The 19,017-nt window shown below is 40.2% G+C and overlaps 1 protein-coding gene across 1 annotated transcript in view; it reads right to left on the bottom strand.

Annotated features, from left to right (window-relative positions):
• LOC139296076 (corticotropin-releasing factor receptor 2) overlaps positions 1-15,614 on the bottom strand; it is a 30,550-nt gene extending 14,936 nt beyond the window's left edge. The window contains exons 1-2 of the mRNA XM_070918362.1: positions 15,494-15,614; positions 15,260-15,379 (exon numbers count right to left, since the gene is read on the bottom strand). Coding sequence (XP_070774463.1) covers positions 15,260-15,379; positions 15,494-15,614 — 241 coding nt within the window. The remainder of the gene's footprint in view (positions 1-15,259; positions 15,380-15,493) is intronic.
• Positions 15,615-19,017: the final 3,403 nt, after the last annotated feature.

Below are 19,017 nucleotides of genomic sequence, written 5' to 3'. Positions count from 1 at the left end.
ATAAGGAAATGAAAGAAATGTGCAATTCCCAACTGGCTCACTCCGTGCCAAAACTGCCCACCTCCTCCGCTAGCCACCATGCCAACTTTCTTGCTTTTCTTGGATGCACAAATATCCACATGCAAACAAACACCATATGACTGTTCAAGGATTAGAAGATTGGAAGCTTGTTTGTCGAGATAAATGAGGAAAGGAGTTTTGAATTGCATACATTTAGCATGTATTGGTTTATGGGGGAGTGAAAACATGAAAGATTCTTAGGTTATTAATTGTGAAATACATTTTTAATACATTTTTTAAGAACTAATCTGGAAGACAAACCAAACAGTCTGTGCCTTCTCTGCTGCTGAGCTTGTTTCTGTACTACCAACTGTGGGACCTGCAGCAATGCCACAGGAATATTACTGTACAACATTTTTCACTTAAAGGTTGTGTAAGCCTGCCTGCCTGTGTCTGGTGTTTGATTGCTCTGTGCTTTAGTTTGTCATCTGTCTCTTAGTTATCTGTTACTTTTGAGCCAGGGGGTCGGTTTCCTGATTGATGGACTCAAACAAAGAAAACTGCTTCTCCTCCTCAAAGCACCAAGCTGCTGCTCACAGCTTATCACAAATTACCCAGTTTCAGTTGCTTTGTGAAATTGTCAGTAAAGCTGTGGACTTCTGTTTGGATGAGTTTCAAATTGTAGTAAAGATGAAAGGCTATAATATCTCAAAGTTGAGTGATCAGCAACAGCTCATGCGAGCGGCACACCTGAGCCAGTTACGGCAGCACTTCCTTCGAGCCATTTGAAATTTAATTTCATGAGCTGGGGACAGAGTAAACTAGGCCATACCTTAACAGCATGGGAACCTCACAGCTCATTGCAGTTTGATATTTCAGTTAGGCGGCAAGAACTGGAGCATAGCTGCCATGTTAGATACACAGACATCTGAGGGCAAGTGACGACATGAAGGCAGGAGTCTAGAGGGTATAACATGACAACTTAAAGAACATGATGAGGGAATAACAATTCAGTCGGTATATCATATCAGTCTTTCTGTTCTTTTACATCACTTTTGACCTGCTGAGATTTAATTGAGGTCAAAATCAAATCAGGAGGATGGAAAAGTATCTTAAACAGTAATTTAACAATAAATAATATGACAATTATTATAGTAAAATAATGTTTTCTTAAACTTCCTTCCACCCTGAAAGCTCTGATATTTGACAGTACATTAAAGGGGAACTCAACTTTACTCATAAAAAGATATTTACAGGTCTTGGGAAGTACTACTGCATATGAAAAAGTTGCATACTGCGCAAAATCTGATAAATTGCCTCAAGTGATATCACTTGAGTAATCATCGGGTGCGTCTGAAGACTACAAGTTATAAAATGTAAAACAATGGTTTACATTGTTTATATTTACGCTTTATGATTTAACCCTTCTAACCCTTTCTCAATATAGCACTGCCATACGCCACTTTACTTTAAAGTGTGTGCAGAATCCTTCTCAGCACCTCAGACTGCCATGTTCAGAAGCTCTTAATGGCATGCGGAAGCACTCATTCTCAAGAGCTGCTTTGGGAAATGCGTGTAGAAATGTAAGAGTGTTCAAAGAAAGGATGTTAGAAAAGACTGAAGTGAGTTAAACGCTTCAATTTTGCTCACATCTATCACTGTGCAAGCTGTAGTTTTCATGGGGAGCCACATAATCTTTGATATTTGTCTGGAACTGTTTCAAAATAATATAAGTTTTTTTACATTGTAAGTACCAGTTTAAGGCCTGCATCTCATCTCCAAGTCTTTTGTTCTCTTTTTGTATTACATGCAAAAGTGTCCTTTTCAAAGGGCAATGAAAAACTGTTCTTCTTTTGCTCATGTTTCCTGTATTCATCATCTATCTGGAAAAGGAATGCCGTAAATGATATGTTTGCCCAAATCACCTAACAGAAGGCACAAGGTGCTCCCTCTGTGCAGTACAGTGAAAAACTTAAACTGTTCTCTATCTGGAAAGAAATAATCAGACGCCAGTTTCCAAAACTCACATATTTATGGATCAGATGACCTGTGGTTCAGATCATAAAGCATTAGTCTCCGGTGAGTCTAACCTGTCAACATTAACATGCCAACATCACAACGCACAACTGTTCCCAAGCCCTTGATTGACCCAAGTTTGATCAAACACAACATGGCAGTGAAACCACTTCACAAAAAATAATACTGTCCCGTCCTTGTCACATTCACTCTGTTATACATTTTGTCAGAGGTGCTGATCCTTTTCAAAGCAAAACAAAGTCCCTGGCTCTCTGGCATTATCAGCACACGCTCCAAAAAATGGCTGGATTACCTAAAATACATCTCTGGGAGGTTTATGCTGAGGAGGTACTGAAACCCCAGACTATGTTAGATCACAAGTCACACATATATCACAAAGTATTTAAACTCATCCCTCTGGGTAAAAGCTTTCTGGCACTATCACTGAAATTAAACTCTGATGCTCTGAGCTTTTATATTTTCAGACATATACATTTGACTGTTGATTTCTACCAGTAATTAGCACATTGCTTAAATAAGCTAAAGGGAAAAGCTTGTTAACTCATAGCCTGTCCTGTCTTACTTGTTTTCAGGGATGATTTATGCATCTAATAATGTCCTCTGAATTGCTCCTGGGAAAATGAAGTTGTTGCATTAAGCTGCATATGAAATGAATGTTAGACGGTATATACAAAGTTTAAAAGTTTAGAAATCAAATACACATTTGACAAACTGTGCTGGAAGTCTTTGTTTTGTCATCTTTTCCCTTCGTGAATTTCTGACACACACTCTTGGCTTCTATAAAGGGAACAGCCCAAGGGGAGGAATAGCTCTAAAGAAAGACGTTCAAGCTTTTTCTGTGTCATGCACATTTGTGGCTTGTGCAGAAATGTGCATGACATTTTTCTGCTGAGAATTAGACACCCACTTCTACTGTAGATGCTTTCTGTAGTTTAAAACACAAAAAACGTGTGTAGATTTTAGTTGGATAACAGAAAAAGACAAAGGGTAGAATTTAGTGCAGGGAAGCCGCCTGAATACAAATATCACTGTTGCTTTACTGTTTTTTTAAGGTGACTGTAAGCCTCTGTGCCACACTATTCCTCCTGCATCTGACAGTTGAGATAGCAGTAGGAGATGTGGCTCTAGAAATGCTGCACCAGGTTTAAAGAGAGACATTTCTCTCAGTGGTCAAGTGGTGCAGCCTCATGGACAACCAAACCATACAAGCTCAGGTCAAACTCCCCTGAGCCAATCAACAAAAGACATATGCCGTTAGTCTAAAAGCTTTGGCTGCTTGCCTGACCAACCTGCTACTACCGTCCTTTACAGTGACATACACAGTGGCTTACAATGTCTTTATCCCACATCCATGCTGCATAGAGAGCAGAGGGACATATAATCTTGGTAATTTAGCCAAAAGGATGAAAACAAATTCTATTTCCTCAAAAGAAATAAATATATTTACCAGACCACACTTTGTAACTTTCAATGGCTTGACAAATACATGTTATCATTCAGTTTCTCTTGAGGATAGAACAAGTGTGCATCTGAGTCAGCCGGAAAGTTGATAAGAGCTTCACTGCTTTTGAATGAAAGTTTCTCCTCCTTTGTAGAGTTTAACAGTGTAAATATTGCATTTGACAATATTGCATTATTTTTCTTTAAGGGTTGTAATAAGAGAAGGCCTAGATGAATGGAAAGAATTAAAGTGTCTATGTTTAAAAATAAATGACAAAAGAGAGAGCTATTGAAATAATATGGGCAGTAATGGGCTCATCGGGCCACATTTTTTTAAGGAGGTTGCACACGCAATAGGAGGAAGTCCAGATGTGAATACAATTAATTTGAGGTGTCTAACTTCGGCTCTTTTGTTTCCCATCTGCATCATGGAAAGTCGTGCTGCTTTGGCTATAAGCAGTTCCTGTTTGAACTGTACAGGCAACAATCACCTGGATTACTTTGATACTGTAAGTCTGAATCTGATGATTATGAGCCAACATCTAGATAGAGATAGATAGATAGATAGATAGATAGATAGATAGATAGATAGAGAGATAGATAGACAGATAGATAGATAGATAGATAGATAGATAGATACCACATACTTTTAATGTTTAACTCACATGTCAAATATGAGGCTCTCTGCCTGGAATTAGTAGTCAGTCAAGTCATGAATAAACTGATCAAGCAGAACAAGAAAAACTGCGAGGGCAGCTATGAGGAGAAGCCAGCTGACAACATGTAGAAACAGCTCAATCATACTCAGACAGACTTATCACTTGCCTTATCAGTCTCTGTTTAGAGTGTCCTGACAGGCAGATTTTATGACAATAAGACACCTGCAAAGTTGTAGGTTCATGTTGTTAATATCTGTATCTGTTAATATTCTATATTTTAAACAGCTTTGAGATAACAAAAAATATCTCAAAATCTTTTCAATTATGTAATTGTGACCCTAGGTCACATTGCACCTTTTATAAGTCTTTTGGGCCGAAGCGAGTGTCTGCCTGAGCTTGTAACATATGTGGTGTGTGGTTTTGTCAGCACTACCTGAGTCTGTGTCATCTTGGGCATTTGCATCAGATGTTGGCTGATGAGTTGCATGCAGAAGTGTACGATTTCTCCTCAACAGTCCTTCCTCAGTTCTGTTGAGGTAAGACCTTGGGGCTGCTGTCTGGTGTATAACTCATCTCGTGAGTGTTCTCCGTGGTGATCCATACACTCTGGCCTGGGAGCAAGTCGGCTCTGTGTTCTGTGACGTTTGTTATAGAGTCGCTCTTCATTCCTTTTTCCTTGTGTTGATGTTTGGCCAGTGTGGAGAAAAGGCTTTGGGCACTTGAGGCAGAATGGTCCTTCGCTGTCTCCCCATGAGAAGCTGTGCTGAAGAATAACCGAGGCTCGATAACTGAGTAGAGCTTTAGCATAATCTCCTCCCTCTTTCCACAACCCTTTTACAGTGGCCACAGCTCTCTCAGCCTCTCCATTGGCTTGTGGGTATCTTGGTGGTTATGTAGGTGAATCCATACTCTCTGGCATAGTCTTTGAAGGGAGTACAGGCATACTGTGGGCCGTTGTCTGAAATCAGCAGCTCCCCGACCCCATGCCAACCACAGATGTTCTTCAGAGCCAATATGACTGTGTTGGCTGATGCCACATTGTGATGGGTGACTTCAGAGTACCGGGAGAAATAGTCAACCACCACGGGGTAGGTGTTCTTGTCCAACATAAATACGTCTGTCCCTACACGTTGCCACGGTCTCTCAGGCACAGGAGTTGTCAACAGGGGTTCCCTCTGTGTTGTCCTGTGTTTTGTGCATATGGGGCATTTTCCAGCTTTCTGGCTAACGTTAGCTGAAAGCCCTGGCCACCAGCTCGACTGACAGGCCCTGGCTCAGCACTTGACTATCCCTCGGTGCCACTGATGGAGAATGTCTTCTCTTAATGAGGTGGGGATGATTCCCAACCAGGGACAGGAACTGTCTCTTTTTCTAGCTGGGACAGACTGTCTCAGTGAGTTCACAAAGATTTGGACGTCTGCTTCATGCTCTTGCTCTGCCTGAGTGACTGCGTGCTCCATTGGGACTCATGAAAGTGTGTTTTGGGTGATGAGTAGCTTTCCGGGCACATGTGCAATGTCATAGGAGAATTTCTGCTAAGTAGACTCTGTTAGTAATAGACCAATCTCTTTCTTGATTTAACCCCAACAGTAATTGTTGTAAACTGCAATCTCTCAGACAGCCTTTTGTTTTTGTCATTTCAAATCAGCGGCTTGTTTAAGAGATCAATAAAACAACTGGAAAAAACAAACACTTATTTTGAACTTGCAGGTTCTCACACATTGTCATGTCGGGAGTGATATTTTATATTTTCTGAAAGACTCGGAACAGACCGTCTGTCTGTGTGACTTGGACAGGGACCTGATCAGGGAGCTCTGTTGCTCTGCTGGGTTCCAGAGGGAAATAGAGACTGAACAACCAAAATGATGCCACAAAATTATGCCAGTTTTTTACAAAGCACTTTAAATAGGAATTTTCCTTATCTGAATCCAGGGTCTAAGGACAGAGGGTGTGTATGCAGTACAGACTGTAAAGCCCCTTGAATTTGTGATTTGTGATATTGGGCTATATTAATAAAACTGACTTAACTTGGCTTGACTACAAAGAATAGCTTGTTCAGTTTCCAAGTCAAATTCAAACACACCTTGGAGTAGGATGTTAGAAGTCAATTGGAGGTTACTGAACATGTCTGCTGGGAATTTGAGGATATTTTATTTATTTCATATCTCTCAACATGTCAATTGTATGGATGGGACTGAAGCATTATTCTGTAGGAAGGGAAGGAAGAACTATGATTGGCACTCTAATTACACTTGAGATGGTTCGTTGAATTCCATAAATGAACTAATGGGAAGAAGCACGATGTACATACGCGACGTGAGTTTTAATGTATTACTTGTTTATGCCTATGATGAGGTTATATGGGCATTAGAGGCATTCGTGAATCTGAACATCCCCTCTGGTAAAACATTAATGAACCTGAAAAGAATACGTTCTTTTAGAATTAGCTCAGTATTACTCAGATGTCTAAGGGTGATTATTTTCAAGAAGAAGAGAATTTAAAAGTGAAGAGAAAGCCGCTTTTCTAAGCTGAACTCAAAGGAAGGGGGCAGGTTTTGTTTGGGTTTCAGAGTCAGTCGGGTGGAACTGCTGGACACACGCAAGGAGAGAGAGACAGAGAGAGAGAGAGATACAGCCCACAACTGTTATTATTCCTCTCGGTAAAGATATTGTTTGTTTTTCTTTGTAACCGACTATACAGATTTGGAAAGTTGTGGAGGTCATTGCATAAAATTAAGTGCATCACCCCAGCTGGAGAACATTTCAGAGGCACAGTTCAAGGTGAGGATTTTTATTCATCAATATTTATTCATGGCTGCTTATTTCTGGGTTAACAAAACTCGTAGGTTTGAAGTAACAAAAAGAAAAATCTACTCTATTGTTATATCATTAGTTTTAATAAACAAAAGCTTTGCATTTCTATTTCAAAATAGTTGATAAGTCATTGTAATGCAAATATGCGCATAAGTTTAATGCTCAACAGTAGCCAAGCTAATTCTACAAAGAGGGCTATCATCAATTATGTGTGCCAATTCTTTTCTTGATAAATCCATTAATCAGTTTAGTCCATAAAGTGTTGGAAAATAGAGAAATATATCCATCACAACTTTAAAGCTGTCATACTGTATTCAACCCAAAAGTACTGAGTTAAAAATCAGAAGATGGAGAAATGATCCTCAAAGTTATGACAACTCATCCCATGGGATACATTAATTCATGTAATAGTGTAAAACCACAAACGAGAGCTTCATGGTGATGTTAGAGGAAAAGTCAGGGGATCACCAAAGTCATTAGGATACATCATCTGGAAAGCATGAATGTGTGTACACATTTTGTGCCAACCCATCTCGAAGATTTTACTCCGTTGCATGCTCTGCTGCGACGACACAGTCTGTGCTCATCTGGAGGCACACATAATGCACACTCTGCGGAAACAAAATTCACCTTTGGGGACAATAAAGTCTGTCTATTTTTCTTGGTGGTGCTACAGGAAAAGCCATGGGATTACCACACTCTAGCCACCATGACTCTCTGTACAAAATGCCATGGCAATCACTGAGATATTTCAGTCTGGACTGAAGAGGTGAACTAACTGACCCACATAGAGCCATGCCACTAAAATAGTTAAAAATCATTAATCGATTATCAAAATTGCTCCAGATTAATTTTCTGTTGGTTGACTAATGAGTTGAGGCCCTCCAACTGTTTGAGAATTTCAACATCTAGTTTGATCATTTGGATGGTTGAACAAATAAAGGTTTGCATAAAATTATTACTAGTAGCTTCACTGCACATGTCTTATAAGCATCTCACCATGAACAATTGCAATGAAAGGGAGTTTGGGTAACTGTCAGTCTATCTCCTTTTGTTTAGCAGGGAAGACTGAAACACTGAATCTCTCTTAAACAGCATCATGCCTTGAGTGATGACCACTGAAGCAGACAGGCCAACAGAGCCTGAGGAAGCTGGGTAATCTTTTACTCACAGCTGGGTCTCTTAAGCTTTCCTGTTTCTCTTCATGCCCTCATGACACATTAGGAATAACTACAATCGTAGGTCATAGATTCAAACGTTTCCCTGCGTGTTTCCTGTCAAACTCTCACACCTCCAGCTATACTGAAGTCAGTTGGTGAGAGAAAAGGGCTGAGTAAAATGCTGTGTGTTACAAGTCTGTGGCCCTGCGGGAAACCAACAAGCCAAACATTGAGGATAGCGTGTCTGGATAATGAGGACATATTATACCACATTACACAGCCAAAAAGCATGCATATGCTGTCACATTTTATAAGTACTTTCTCAAAGACATTTATAGCAGGTCACTGCAATTAGAAAAAAACCCTTTTCAGTCTGATCATTATCATTAAAATCAAACAATTCATTTGTATTGGTCCTGTGGCCTTTGACTTTAATAGAACCACAATAAAGAGCTCCCAACTCTCATTTTTCACTGTCAAACGTGTAATTCCACACATAGTTGCTGCGCTGGATTACACTCACTTGCAGCGTTTTTTCCAATCCAGGAATTGTGACATTCTTATACTACACAAAGTCCATGAGGCGGAGGTTGGTCAACGTGTTGTTACTGTATGTTGTGTTGCGCATGGGAGACTTTCGTACCCTGACTTTAGACTTAAGGGCAGTGCCTCATCTCGGGCAACAGAAGTACAACACAAACACAACATCGAGCTTCATGGAGGGGAATGAAAAAGATGAACGTACTTGACAACCCCAGTAGCTAGCTATTGAAGCACACATGTATGCACAACTACAAATATGAAGTAACACACAAAAGCACACAAGTAGACTTGGTCAAAAAGAAAAAAACTGTCACAAACAAGAGGGAGAAGCATTTCCAGAAGGAGACGAGATGAAAATGAGAGGCTGCAGCACTGCAGGGGTGTTGTTGATCAATACCACTGAGACCATTGTTACCTCTTGTAACAGGTGCTGAGATTTTAGGCTCTCTTAACAAGCAAGCTGGTCCACCCTGAGTTTTGATGTGTGAAAACGACAATTTGAGACGAGGCTGGGGGGTCGGGATGGAAGGAATGGAAGACACCTGCCATGACTCCACTCCAACACCACTGATTTGAATGTAATATTTATGAGATAGGGTTGGTAATTCAGTGTCATTTGGAGAAACAAACTAAGACATCAAGGCTTCATGTCTGAGACGAGGAATTTAATAATTAAAATGTTCTTAGAAAACAATGGAATGTCATCCCTTTCTCAGGTGCTATTATTCAAATAACAGAAGGTAATACCCAAAATTAAAAGCTAAGAGCTCCGTTCTCAACAACAGTAACCATGGATGTGAGTATTATAAAGTGGCTTAAAAATGTCTGTCCGAGTCTTGTACTGTATGTGTGGATGCTGAGGCAGGGGTGAGTGCAGCCAGGGGAGCCTGGTGCTGATTGGACCCCCTGGGGGACTTGTGTGCAGTGGCAAGTGAAATGTTTGCTACACATGCTGACCTGAATTTGCTGACTGACTAACCTCTTACCCAGTCTCGCCGGGGAGAAGTGGATCAAAGGTTTCAAGGGGGTAGATTCACCACAGGAGAGGTACTTTACAGAGGAGTTTGGTGCAATCACTGGATTCAGCAAAAAACAAAATAGCACAAGCTGTAGCAGCCAGGAGGGCGTGATTCTCTGCACATCGGATGTCAATTGCATCAGTAGGATTAGTGTCTAAGATAAGATGTTCTGTGGTTTTGAAATGTCAAACCAAAAAGTACAGTTTCATATGTGCACTTTGTATATGCAAGTTTGTGCATGTTGAGTCAAGTCAAGTCAATTTTATTTATGTAGCCCAATATTACAAACCACAAATTTGCCTAAGGGGCTTTACAATCTGTACAGCATACAACACCCTCTGTCCTTTCTGACCCTCGATTCAGATGAAAAGATTTAGAGGAAAAACTCCCCAAAGAAACCTTTTTATCTGGGGAAAAAATGGAAGAAAACAACAATAGCAAGCAACATGCAATAGATGTCATGTGTTCAGAATATACATCTTAAAATTACATTATGGACAATCAGGATGACAAGATTATAGATAGATTGTAAACATATGTAAAGAATATGGAACCTGGAAGATATGCTTTTTTAAGGCCAAAATATGGGTTTCATATAACTCCTCCCCAGGGGAATTATGGGGACATGAGCTCACTCACAAGAAGATGAAAAGCATTATCACGCTCATTTAGACTGTCATCAAACCTTAGTGGCAAACATTGGTGAGTCATTAGGTTATGCTGATGGTACAGCAGAAGGGTTTCTTTTACGCTGCTTCGTAAATCGGTTACACAGCCTTGCCTTCGAATGATCTACCTTACATCTTCAGTCACTTTTAAAAGATTTGTGGCCTGCCGTCCAATGTCACTTGTGGCTCTTGAACAATTTTAATAAGAGAAAAAGATGGCTGTTTTATGTAGGTGTTTGGTGTTTTCTCACACATAATGAAAAAATAACAAAAACACACACAGCATCTTAAAAAGCATCACCATGAGCTTCCTGAGTTAAAAATTTTAGCCCGTCTCTGTTTATCCGCCGTTCTGTTTCAGTTTCATGTTTGCCTCCGAAGGATGAGGTAATGTTGCACAGACTGATCTCTGATTTAAAATAAACCATCTAGCTGTATCCCCAACAGGCATCGCTGCAGCAGCTCCGCTCTTCTTTCTGAACCTGATACACACCACGGCGCCGGTACGTCTCGGACTTTATTAATCCTGATAAGAGAATCAATAAAGTTCTATTGTGGAAACAACAATCCTGACATTGAGCTGTGTTGACTAGAAAGGTACATTATGTGCTGACAGGATGTCTCCTCGGTGACAATGAAAAGAGACGCACAGGGATGAGGTGAGTTTTGTCAAAGGAGGGAACGAATAATTACAGTTGCACTCTGAGAGTCTGAACAGAGAAAGCACACAGGTCACTGAGATATGGCTTGAATTTGAAAGACTGGCACGTTGCTGTTGATATCGTTCATCTATACTGCTGTGAACATCTTGTCTTGCCTGAGGCTTGACAGAAAGCACGTCACATGGCAGTGCCAAAGACAAGACAATGAAAGTCTAACAACTCTGCCCCAACAATGTGATGTGCATGTCATGTAAACCAGAGAACTAGATAAATGCACCAAAAGAAAATGACGATGGGGCACGGGAAGGTTTAAAAATGCATAAACCTCTTAAGCCGCTCTGCACAGACATTAATATTTATATATGCTTGAAGAAATGGAAAGGAATTTACGGTCCCTTACCTGAGCGGGCCTTTTAAGTCTGTGAAACCTCTGATTTTTATAAGAGAATTGCAGCATTTTGCTGACATTAAACTTACTCAGCCGTTCATTTTAAAGTACTACAGGAAACCCACGAGGTTACACACGAGATACTGAATTTATATCCTCCAGTGTTCAACAACTGGGAATACAAAGCACAGGGCCTTGTCCTTAAAATATAACAGTAGCCCATCCAGGGTCATGCTGTTCTAATATGCAGGCCTGTAGCATTAAATGTTTAGCTCTGAGACATCCCAAGGAGGCAAATGGAAGAGAATCTATTGTTAGTCCCATAGGTCAGGTCCTGTATGTGGCCAACGTGAGAGACTAAAAAAAACACATTCAGTTAGGCTTTAGTTTGCACAACAGTGTGCTGTAGCATCACATCAAATTCATTTTCTAATTCTTTATTTCAGACTCTGTGTGTAACTGCACTGTGTTAATTAACACCTGCTCATGTGAAGTTAGGGCCTACTTCTATTCTTAGTCTGACCTATTTTGTGATTCCAAATTTGTATTTATCCGTGGCTGCAAATGGGATCAGCTAGTGTGACCCAGCAGGATCAATATAATCACCTCCATTGTCTCAGTATCCATGTCTCTTTGTTGTAAAAACATGCAGCATCCCTTGACTTAAGTATCAATTATGCAACTACGAGTAACTTGTAAATGCTTCCCTGTTGTGCTTAACCAGAATCTATTGCACTAATACGTTCACCCTAATACAGTGAATTTAACAGACTGGATGTCCTTAAAATTAAACACGACTTGGTCTTTGGGGAAACAAATCAAATTTGCTTTATTTTTGACCACTGTGTTTTGTCCATAACTTCTCAAAAATTGTTTGAGTTACTGTTTAACAGAAATCAGAGTGACAACGGATGGGAAATACGATGATGTAATGTGCATGTGAACATCTACAGACAGCCTACAGAGTTTCACAGTGCATATAGACATGTGGTAAAAGGTCAACGGGATCTCATTGTACAATGTGACACAACAACACACATACTGTAGCCATCATTAACTATTAAGTGAATACGTTGAGTGAAGAAGTGTATTTCCCAAAATGTCTAACTATTTAACATTAACTCTGCCCCAGCGACTACTGTAACGTGGCTTTTAACCAGATATTTATCCCTATAGATGCTCGGTGGCTAGCAGAGGAGAACTTGGCAGGTTGTAATGCCTGTTGCTTTACAAATGTGATATATGGAAAAAAAATGTCTCACCAAGTAAAATACTAAATGAATGAATAAACTTAAACCCGTTTTTCATCCATGAAAAGTGAATGCTGAGGCTAAGCATGCAATGTTTTAACACATTATCCTGCAGCCCCATCGACCTCCCACAATGACTCCATGCTCTTATGCATCGCTGCCATAATCGACTGAGACTCTAATACTCTTTCACATGATCAAAAGTGCATTTCCATACCACTAATTCTCATCAGCCTATTACGATTCCTGTGTGATTCCTGTGTTTTTTTTCATATATGACAATTGATCACAGACAGCTAAACCGATCAACTCTGCCACAGTGGCTCTAATACAAAATTCCATGATCCAAAAGTCTATTATCTTCCGCTACAGTGGAAATATTTTCTGTTACGTGACAAACAACGTGGACAAACTGTAAAATTCCCTCACATTCTTGCCTACTTTGTCCCCTTTCTGAAACCTCTTCCATAATCATCCATGGAAAATGCACTGAGAGCTCTAACGGACAAGGAAAATAAAAGCATTTGTTGTAATGATGTTTATCAGAGGTTTATAGATTAGCTTTATGACATCAAAGCTTATTTCACAAATTCAAAAGCACATGTATGTGACAAATCAACTCTAATTTTCAGTCCTATATGTGGTAAAAGTAAATGGCACTTGTAATAATAACTGTTGGTGCAAAAAAAAAACCTGTACAATCTGCTGTGAGAAAGACTGATTCCTGTAATTATCTTACTCGGGGCTCCACACAAAGGAACAAAAACATCTGTCACCTGTTTCATTCCACCTCAAAACTGCAATCTGTTTAACAATGTGACTTCATTTTCCTAAAATAGTTTATTTCATCTTTGATTCTTGTACTTACTTTCTCTCCTATTTGATTTGAACAGCAGGAGGCAACGAGAGTAGTGACAAGAGCCTTATGTCATTATATATTATATCATCTCCAGCAAGCAAAAAATGCCATTATACTCCAGTGCATCTGACAGGCCTATTGTTTAATTGGAAGATTGGATCAAGTTTACACAAATATTCAATCACTGCAATCTCGCCACAATATCTAACGCTCAGCATGTCAAAAATATTATATCAATCCACAAGCGTGTCAATAAATGAACTCATACGTCAGAGAAGGTGTTGGCACATGTTGTAATGGCAAATGACTGCGCTTTTCACACCAAGTGCATCAAACCACCAGGCATGTCCAACTGATACTGAGCACCAGCAGAGCAAAGGGCGAATCAATGCACTGAGAGGTGACTGAGCAGACAGTAGGGTGTGCGTGAGTGTGTGTGGTGGGGGTTAGTGGGTAATGACACTGCACCTGAGCCTGTTACAGAGATAACAGCTGTGCTGAATGAAAAATTCAAGCCTCTGACACTTTTTCACTGTCAGCCTGAACCCCCGTGCTCGGCGCATCACAGGAGTTATTTTCTGATGTTATTAATGCTTTCATTTACTTTTGTGAGTGTGTCAACAACAACTTCATTGGCCTCATGATTAATACAGGAGTTACATAACGTGACAGTGTTGGGGTGGTAGAGAGTTGTGATGTGCTGTTCTCAGCTCCTGGTAAAACTGTTGGCGGATACAGTTTGGGTTTGGAATTGCTCAGTGTTTCAAGCCAGCAGACAAAAAAAACATCCCTTCAGCTTAAGTTAAAAATGTTATTATTGTTGAGATGTTGCCAGTGACTTGGCTGCAACTTGATGTTAAGACTTGGAGTCAAGGTGAAGCTGATTAAAAGACAAACAGCTGCACACTGACTCCAAACCACAAACGTGTTTGACTACACAAATAACAGGATACACAGGATCTTCATCAGGTCACAATCACAGCCAGGGAGGCTGATGGGCTCTATGATGACAATGTGCGGTTGCAGTTGAAGCTGCAATGCCACAAATTCATCCTTCTGAAATTGTTGCGGGCTAGATTCAGGAAAACATATTTGATTGCAGGAGACCACATTAAGTGGACAGAAAACTGTGCTTCCTGGCTGACAGTCCTGTATGTTAGATTGCAATGCATTCTGGTCATTCTGGAGTAAATTTGTGCCTCTGCTTGTGATGAATTCTTCTTTTTGTTTATGATTATTGACCATTATTGACAACCTATATCCCCTTGACAGAGCATTTTATCACAGAAGGTCTTCTCTTGTCTTCTACGTGAAGTTTTATAGTTTGGCCAGGTATCTGACGGAACAATCACAAACTAAGCAACAGAATTGTACAAACTGTATTCACATCTCATTTCAGGGATGTTTTAGGCAGATTTGTCCTTTAACATTTAACAGGTGAACAGCACACATGCTCAGTCTGATGCGTCTGTTCCAGTGACAGGAGGTGTAATGATCATTGAGATCCACTGTCATCACTGCTTTACATCAAAACAGAAGGGCTTCAACAGACCCAGAAAATCAGCCAGTTTAACATCCTGAAATGGTTCACCTACAGTGCACTACGACACATTATGTTGTTGGATTTGTGAGCGCAGACTCCAAACTCTCCAAAATGACATTTTACTTCTGTCTGCAGGTTTTTTTCTCTTTTTTTTCCACAACAAACCAATTCCGTACAAAATGTATAATGTTGCAAATGCATGATGAACAACTCTTACTCGTTGTGTTGTACTTCACCCCGTTGATGTACTCAGGGCAGGGTCTCTCTACAATCCTCCCGGTGCTGGTCCGCGGCCAGCAGGTTCCAATCTCATCGGTTGTGGCATTGCAATATAAACCTTGGGGGGGGTAAAGTAAAACAAAAAAAGGCGGACGCTTATAGCTTCCCTTTATCCAAGACGCAACACCTCTTAATACTGAACAAGAAAAAAAAGCAAGCAATTCCATCTTACCATCAGTGCTCAGCAATGACAATGTAGCGTTTTCCAAAAAAGTGTCTTGCAAAGCGTCTATCAAACTACAGTTGAAGTCCCCGAGCTCCCCAAATATGATCTGATAAATGGTAGCATCCATGGCGCGAGCCGCCGCTGTCAGTAACTAGAGATTAATAAGTCCGAGAGGAGGTGGACACACTGAGCCCAGCGGTGTTCATGGGCTTGTGAATCTGAGCAACAGTAATGACAAGTAGAGAGCACGGTGCTCCTGCTGGGATCCGCGTGCCCGGCCAATCAGAGCCGCGCATCCGCACATCCATCCACGTGCTGCAGCAACCCGGTGAAAGACAGCCAACACACCGAACTGACCAGATCACACACTGTCACTCTGACATTTCACACCTGCCACCCACCTGTCGTGTTTATTTATGGGGGGGGGGGGTCCCTGCATTCAGATGAGAGTAACAACATAGAATAAATGTGCACATAAACTACACCTGTTGATGCCTGTCTGAATGTGTTCTGAATATATATATATATATATATATATATATATATATATAAAAACAGCTAATCAGCTGCAAAGTACATCAAGAAAAGGGTGGACGATGTAGGCCACTGTATTAAAAGAAAGAAAAAAATGTCAATCATCTTTTCTCAAATTGATTGATAACTTTGAGCATATTTTTAGGGTTAAAGTTATAATGAAATGAATGATATGAATATCCTATACTTGATATCTACAAGTGCTAAATTATAAGCAACTGGACAGTTTGCCTCTCATACAAAGTCATCTACAGGAAGTCCACTAGCCTTTGATTTAGCACTTCTAGTTAATGGAGGCTTATGTATGCGTCCTATTCTAGTGAATTTACCTAATTTCCAGATAATGTTCATGAACACACCCAGGCAAGTATCCCTAGCAATTTCATCCATATTGGACAATGCTGCAGTGTGTTCAGTACCATGAACACAATGGAAGCCAGGGTGGTGGATGGAGGTGTAGCACATTCACCTTTCATGCTTGAGACTGGAGTTTGTGTCCCTCCACAGACCTGTAATTAATGTCATTTTTTCCAGACCAGCCCCTGCAGATCCATCCTCCACAACATCAGGAGCATGCATTCGTTCCTCACCCAGGAGGCAGCACAGGTTCTGGTCCAGGCTCTTGTCATCTCGCACCTATTACTGCACCTCGCTCCTGGCTGGTGTGCCTACATGTGCCATCTGACCTCTGCAGCTGATACAGAATGCAGCAGCCCGACTGGTCTTCAACCTACCCAAGTTCTCCCACACTACACCTCCTTGGTTGCCAGGTTGGCCGCGGTTAAAAGAACCAATACTGACTGTTCGTAGGAGACAGGATGCAAGCCGTGGTCTATAGTGTCAAAGTCAGACGCTTTATACATCAAAACATCCACCTCAACCTCCTCCCTAAGTGGTTTTGTGACATTACAACAACATCATGCTATTTCCACCTTTGTTTCTGAGATAGGACAGCCATTCTTTCCACTCAGTCCTCCATTGTTTTTCAGAGGAGCAGAGCCTGATTTTACATTCAGTGACAATAGCTTTTGAAAGAATAAGAGTTCTTAAAATAGGTGGCTTTCCCCTTAACATTATGGGCCAATTTGTGATTTCAAAATGTGAAAATAATTAGGACCACAATGAAAATGATCATGGAGTTCAGTACTCCTAACACTTTCCATTCCAAAAAACTGCAAATTACAATAAGGTTGAGTGACTCTCCTCTCTAACAATCAACTGCTGTGTTCACTTGAGAGCGGATTTAGCAGCGTGTGCAATTTGGTTTAAGTTTCAGTATATGTCACATGAAAACTAAAGCCCTTCACAGTACAACAGAATATAGCCAGAAATGTCAGTGAATTTTTCATTAACAAAGTGACCTTTTAGTCAGATCTTCTGATCAGAATGAAAAAATAAAACAAAAAAATTCCTTAAATCAACAAACATCTATTTCTTTACAATTTGCTTATATTTCTGTTAAAATGAAAAACATATATATATATTCAAAATATTGGCTCCTAAACTGATAGTTGGGTGTCTAGACTAGAAATGTGTCTCATAACTGAGTCTAATATCTTGGCTGTTTACCTGCAAAAACTGAGACACGACCTTTTCACCGGCGTGAGGCTTTCTCTCTGAGGTCCCTCTAAGCTCCCACATGCAGCACTCCATCTCATTTCACCGCCCTGTGCTTTCAGGGCACGTACTAGATCTGTAACACACAGCGCTAAGTCCAGCATCTGAATGCTGACTTGACCATGTGATGAGCAATGTTATAATTGCCCCTGCTATTAATAGTACACCAAAAAGTTAATTAATTCTCCCACAGCAAACCCCTCTGAACTACACTGCTTTCTGTGATGGGAGGAGAAAGACGTGTTTTTATCATATCTCACTAAGACTATTTGTAAATTGTTTTATTATGTTGTATGTTGTCACACAATGCATCTTATGTAACATGTGAAATGGAGCAGAACACTTGCAGACACTTTTCTAATTCTAATTATCATAATCATCATGATGGTGATAAACATAATCAGAATCATCTGGGGTTGAATACCTCTTTGTAACTTCACAGATCAAATAGAATGTTTTATGTATTTATCACATACACATCGCAAAGTCTGAAATTAGTTTAAGTAACAGTATAGCACGGTGCTGTCGTACGGAAATTATTGTGGTGGGCAGAGGGGCTGAATCTTATAATTCATTTAGTAAAAAAGCAAAGTCCTCCCCACATTTTAGAAAAAAACTGCCATACCGTCCTCCCAATATCTAATTTTGAATAAAGAGCTGCTAAATCAACAATCACGACAGCCATCAAATGAGTGAACCAGGAGCAGACAGCTGATTTTGTTGAGGAAAATAAAGCCCAAATACAGAGATAGGACTGTTGTTGTCCAAATGCACCTTTATGATAACACTACAAATTTAAATTCTGCACAGATTTGCATTGCAGCAAACTTCAATTGGGCATAAACAGAGTCTTTTACTGATTAATCCATAATTTTTTGCAAAATTATCATATAAACTTGGTTTGAGCTCATAATTGCTTTCCTCTGGGTTTGTCATTGCTAGAGGTGAGGGAATTGTAAATCACAATAATGAGGATCTGCTTGAAGAGCACATTTGTCGAATAATGTGTAATAAATCATGTTGCCAAGGATTCAAGCTCAGCAAGCTTTCTCTTCTGTCCACATGACATTATATGATGCATACAATATGTTGTCATGCTTTCAGTAACCTGTACTCTTTGTTTGAACAACAGAGCATTCATGAGGGACATTTCATCATGGACCCAAAGCTCGCATCTGTGATCTTCAGATCTGGGAGCCTGGGTATCTCGAGACCCAAAGGCATTTAAGCCTAATCCCACTTAACTCAACTCAACCGTGGATTGTGTGCTGATTTATAAAAGGATGTGGATCTTATGTGGGATTTCTCTGCCTATTCTGAGCCTTAGGGTGCTTGATGACTCAGAGTTTTATTTGGTAATGTAAGTAAGGGCTGCTGAT

This window comes from Enoplosus armatus, chromosome 14 (genome assembly GCF_043641665.1).
Source record: "Enoplosus armatus isolate fEnoArm2 chromosome 14, fEnoArm2.hap1, whole genome shotgun sequence".
NCBI classification, from domain to species: Eukaryota; Metazoa; Chordata; class Actinopteri; order Centrarchiformes; family Enoplosidae; genus Enoplosus; species Enoplosus armatus.
The sequence above is the reverse complement of the archived record's forward strand: the minus strand, read 5'-3'. Positions and strand labels throughout refer to the sequence as shown.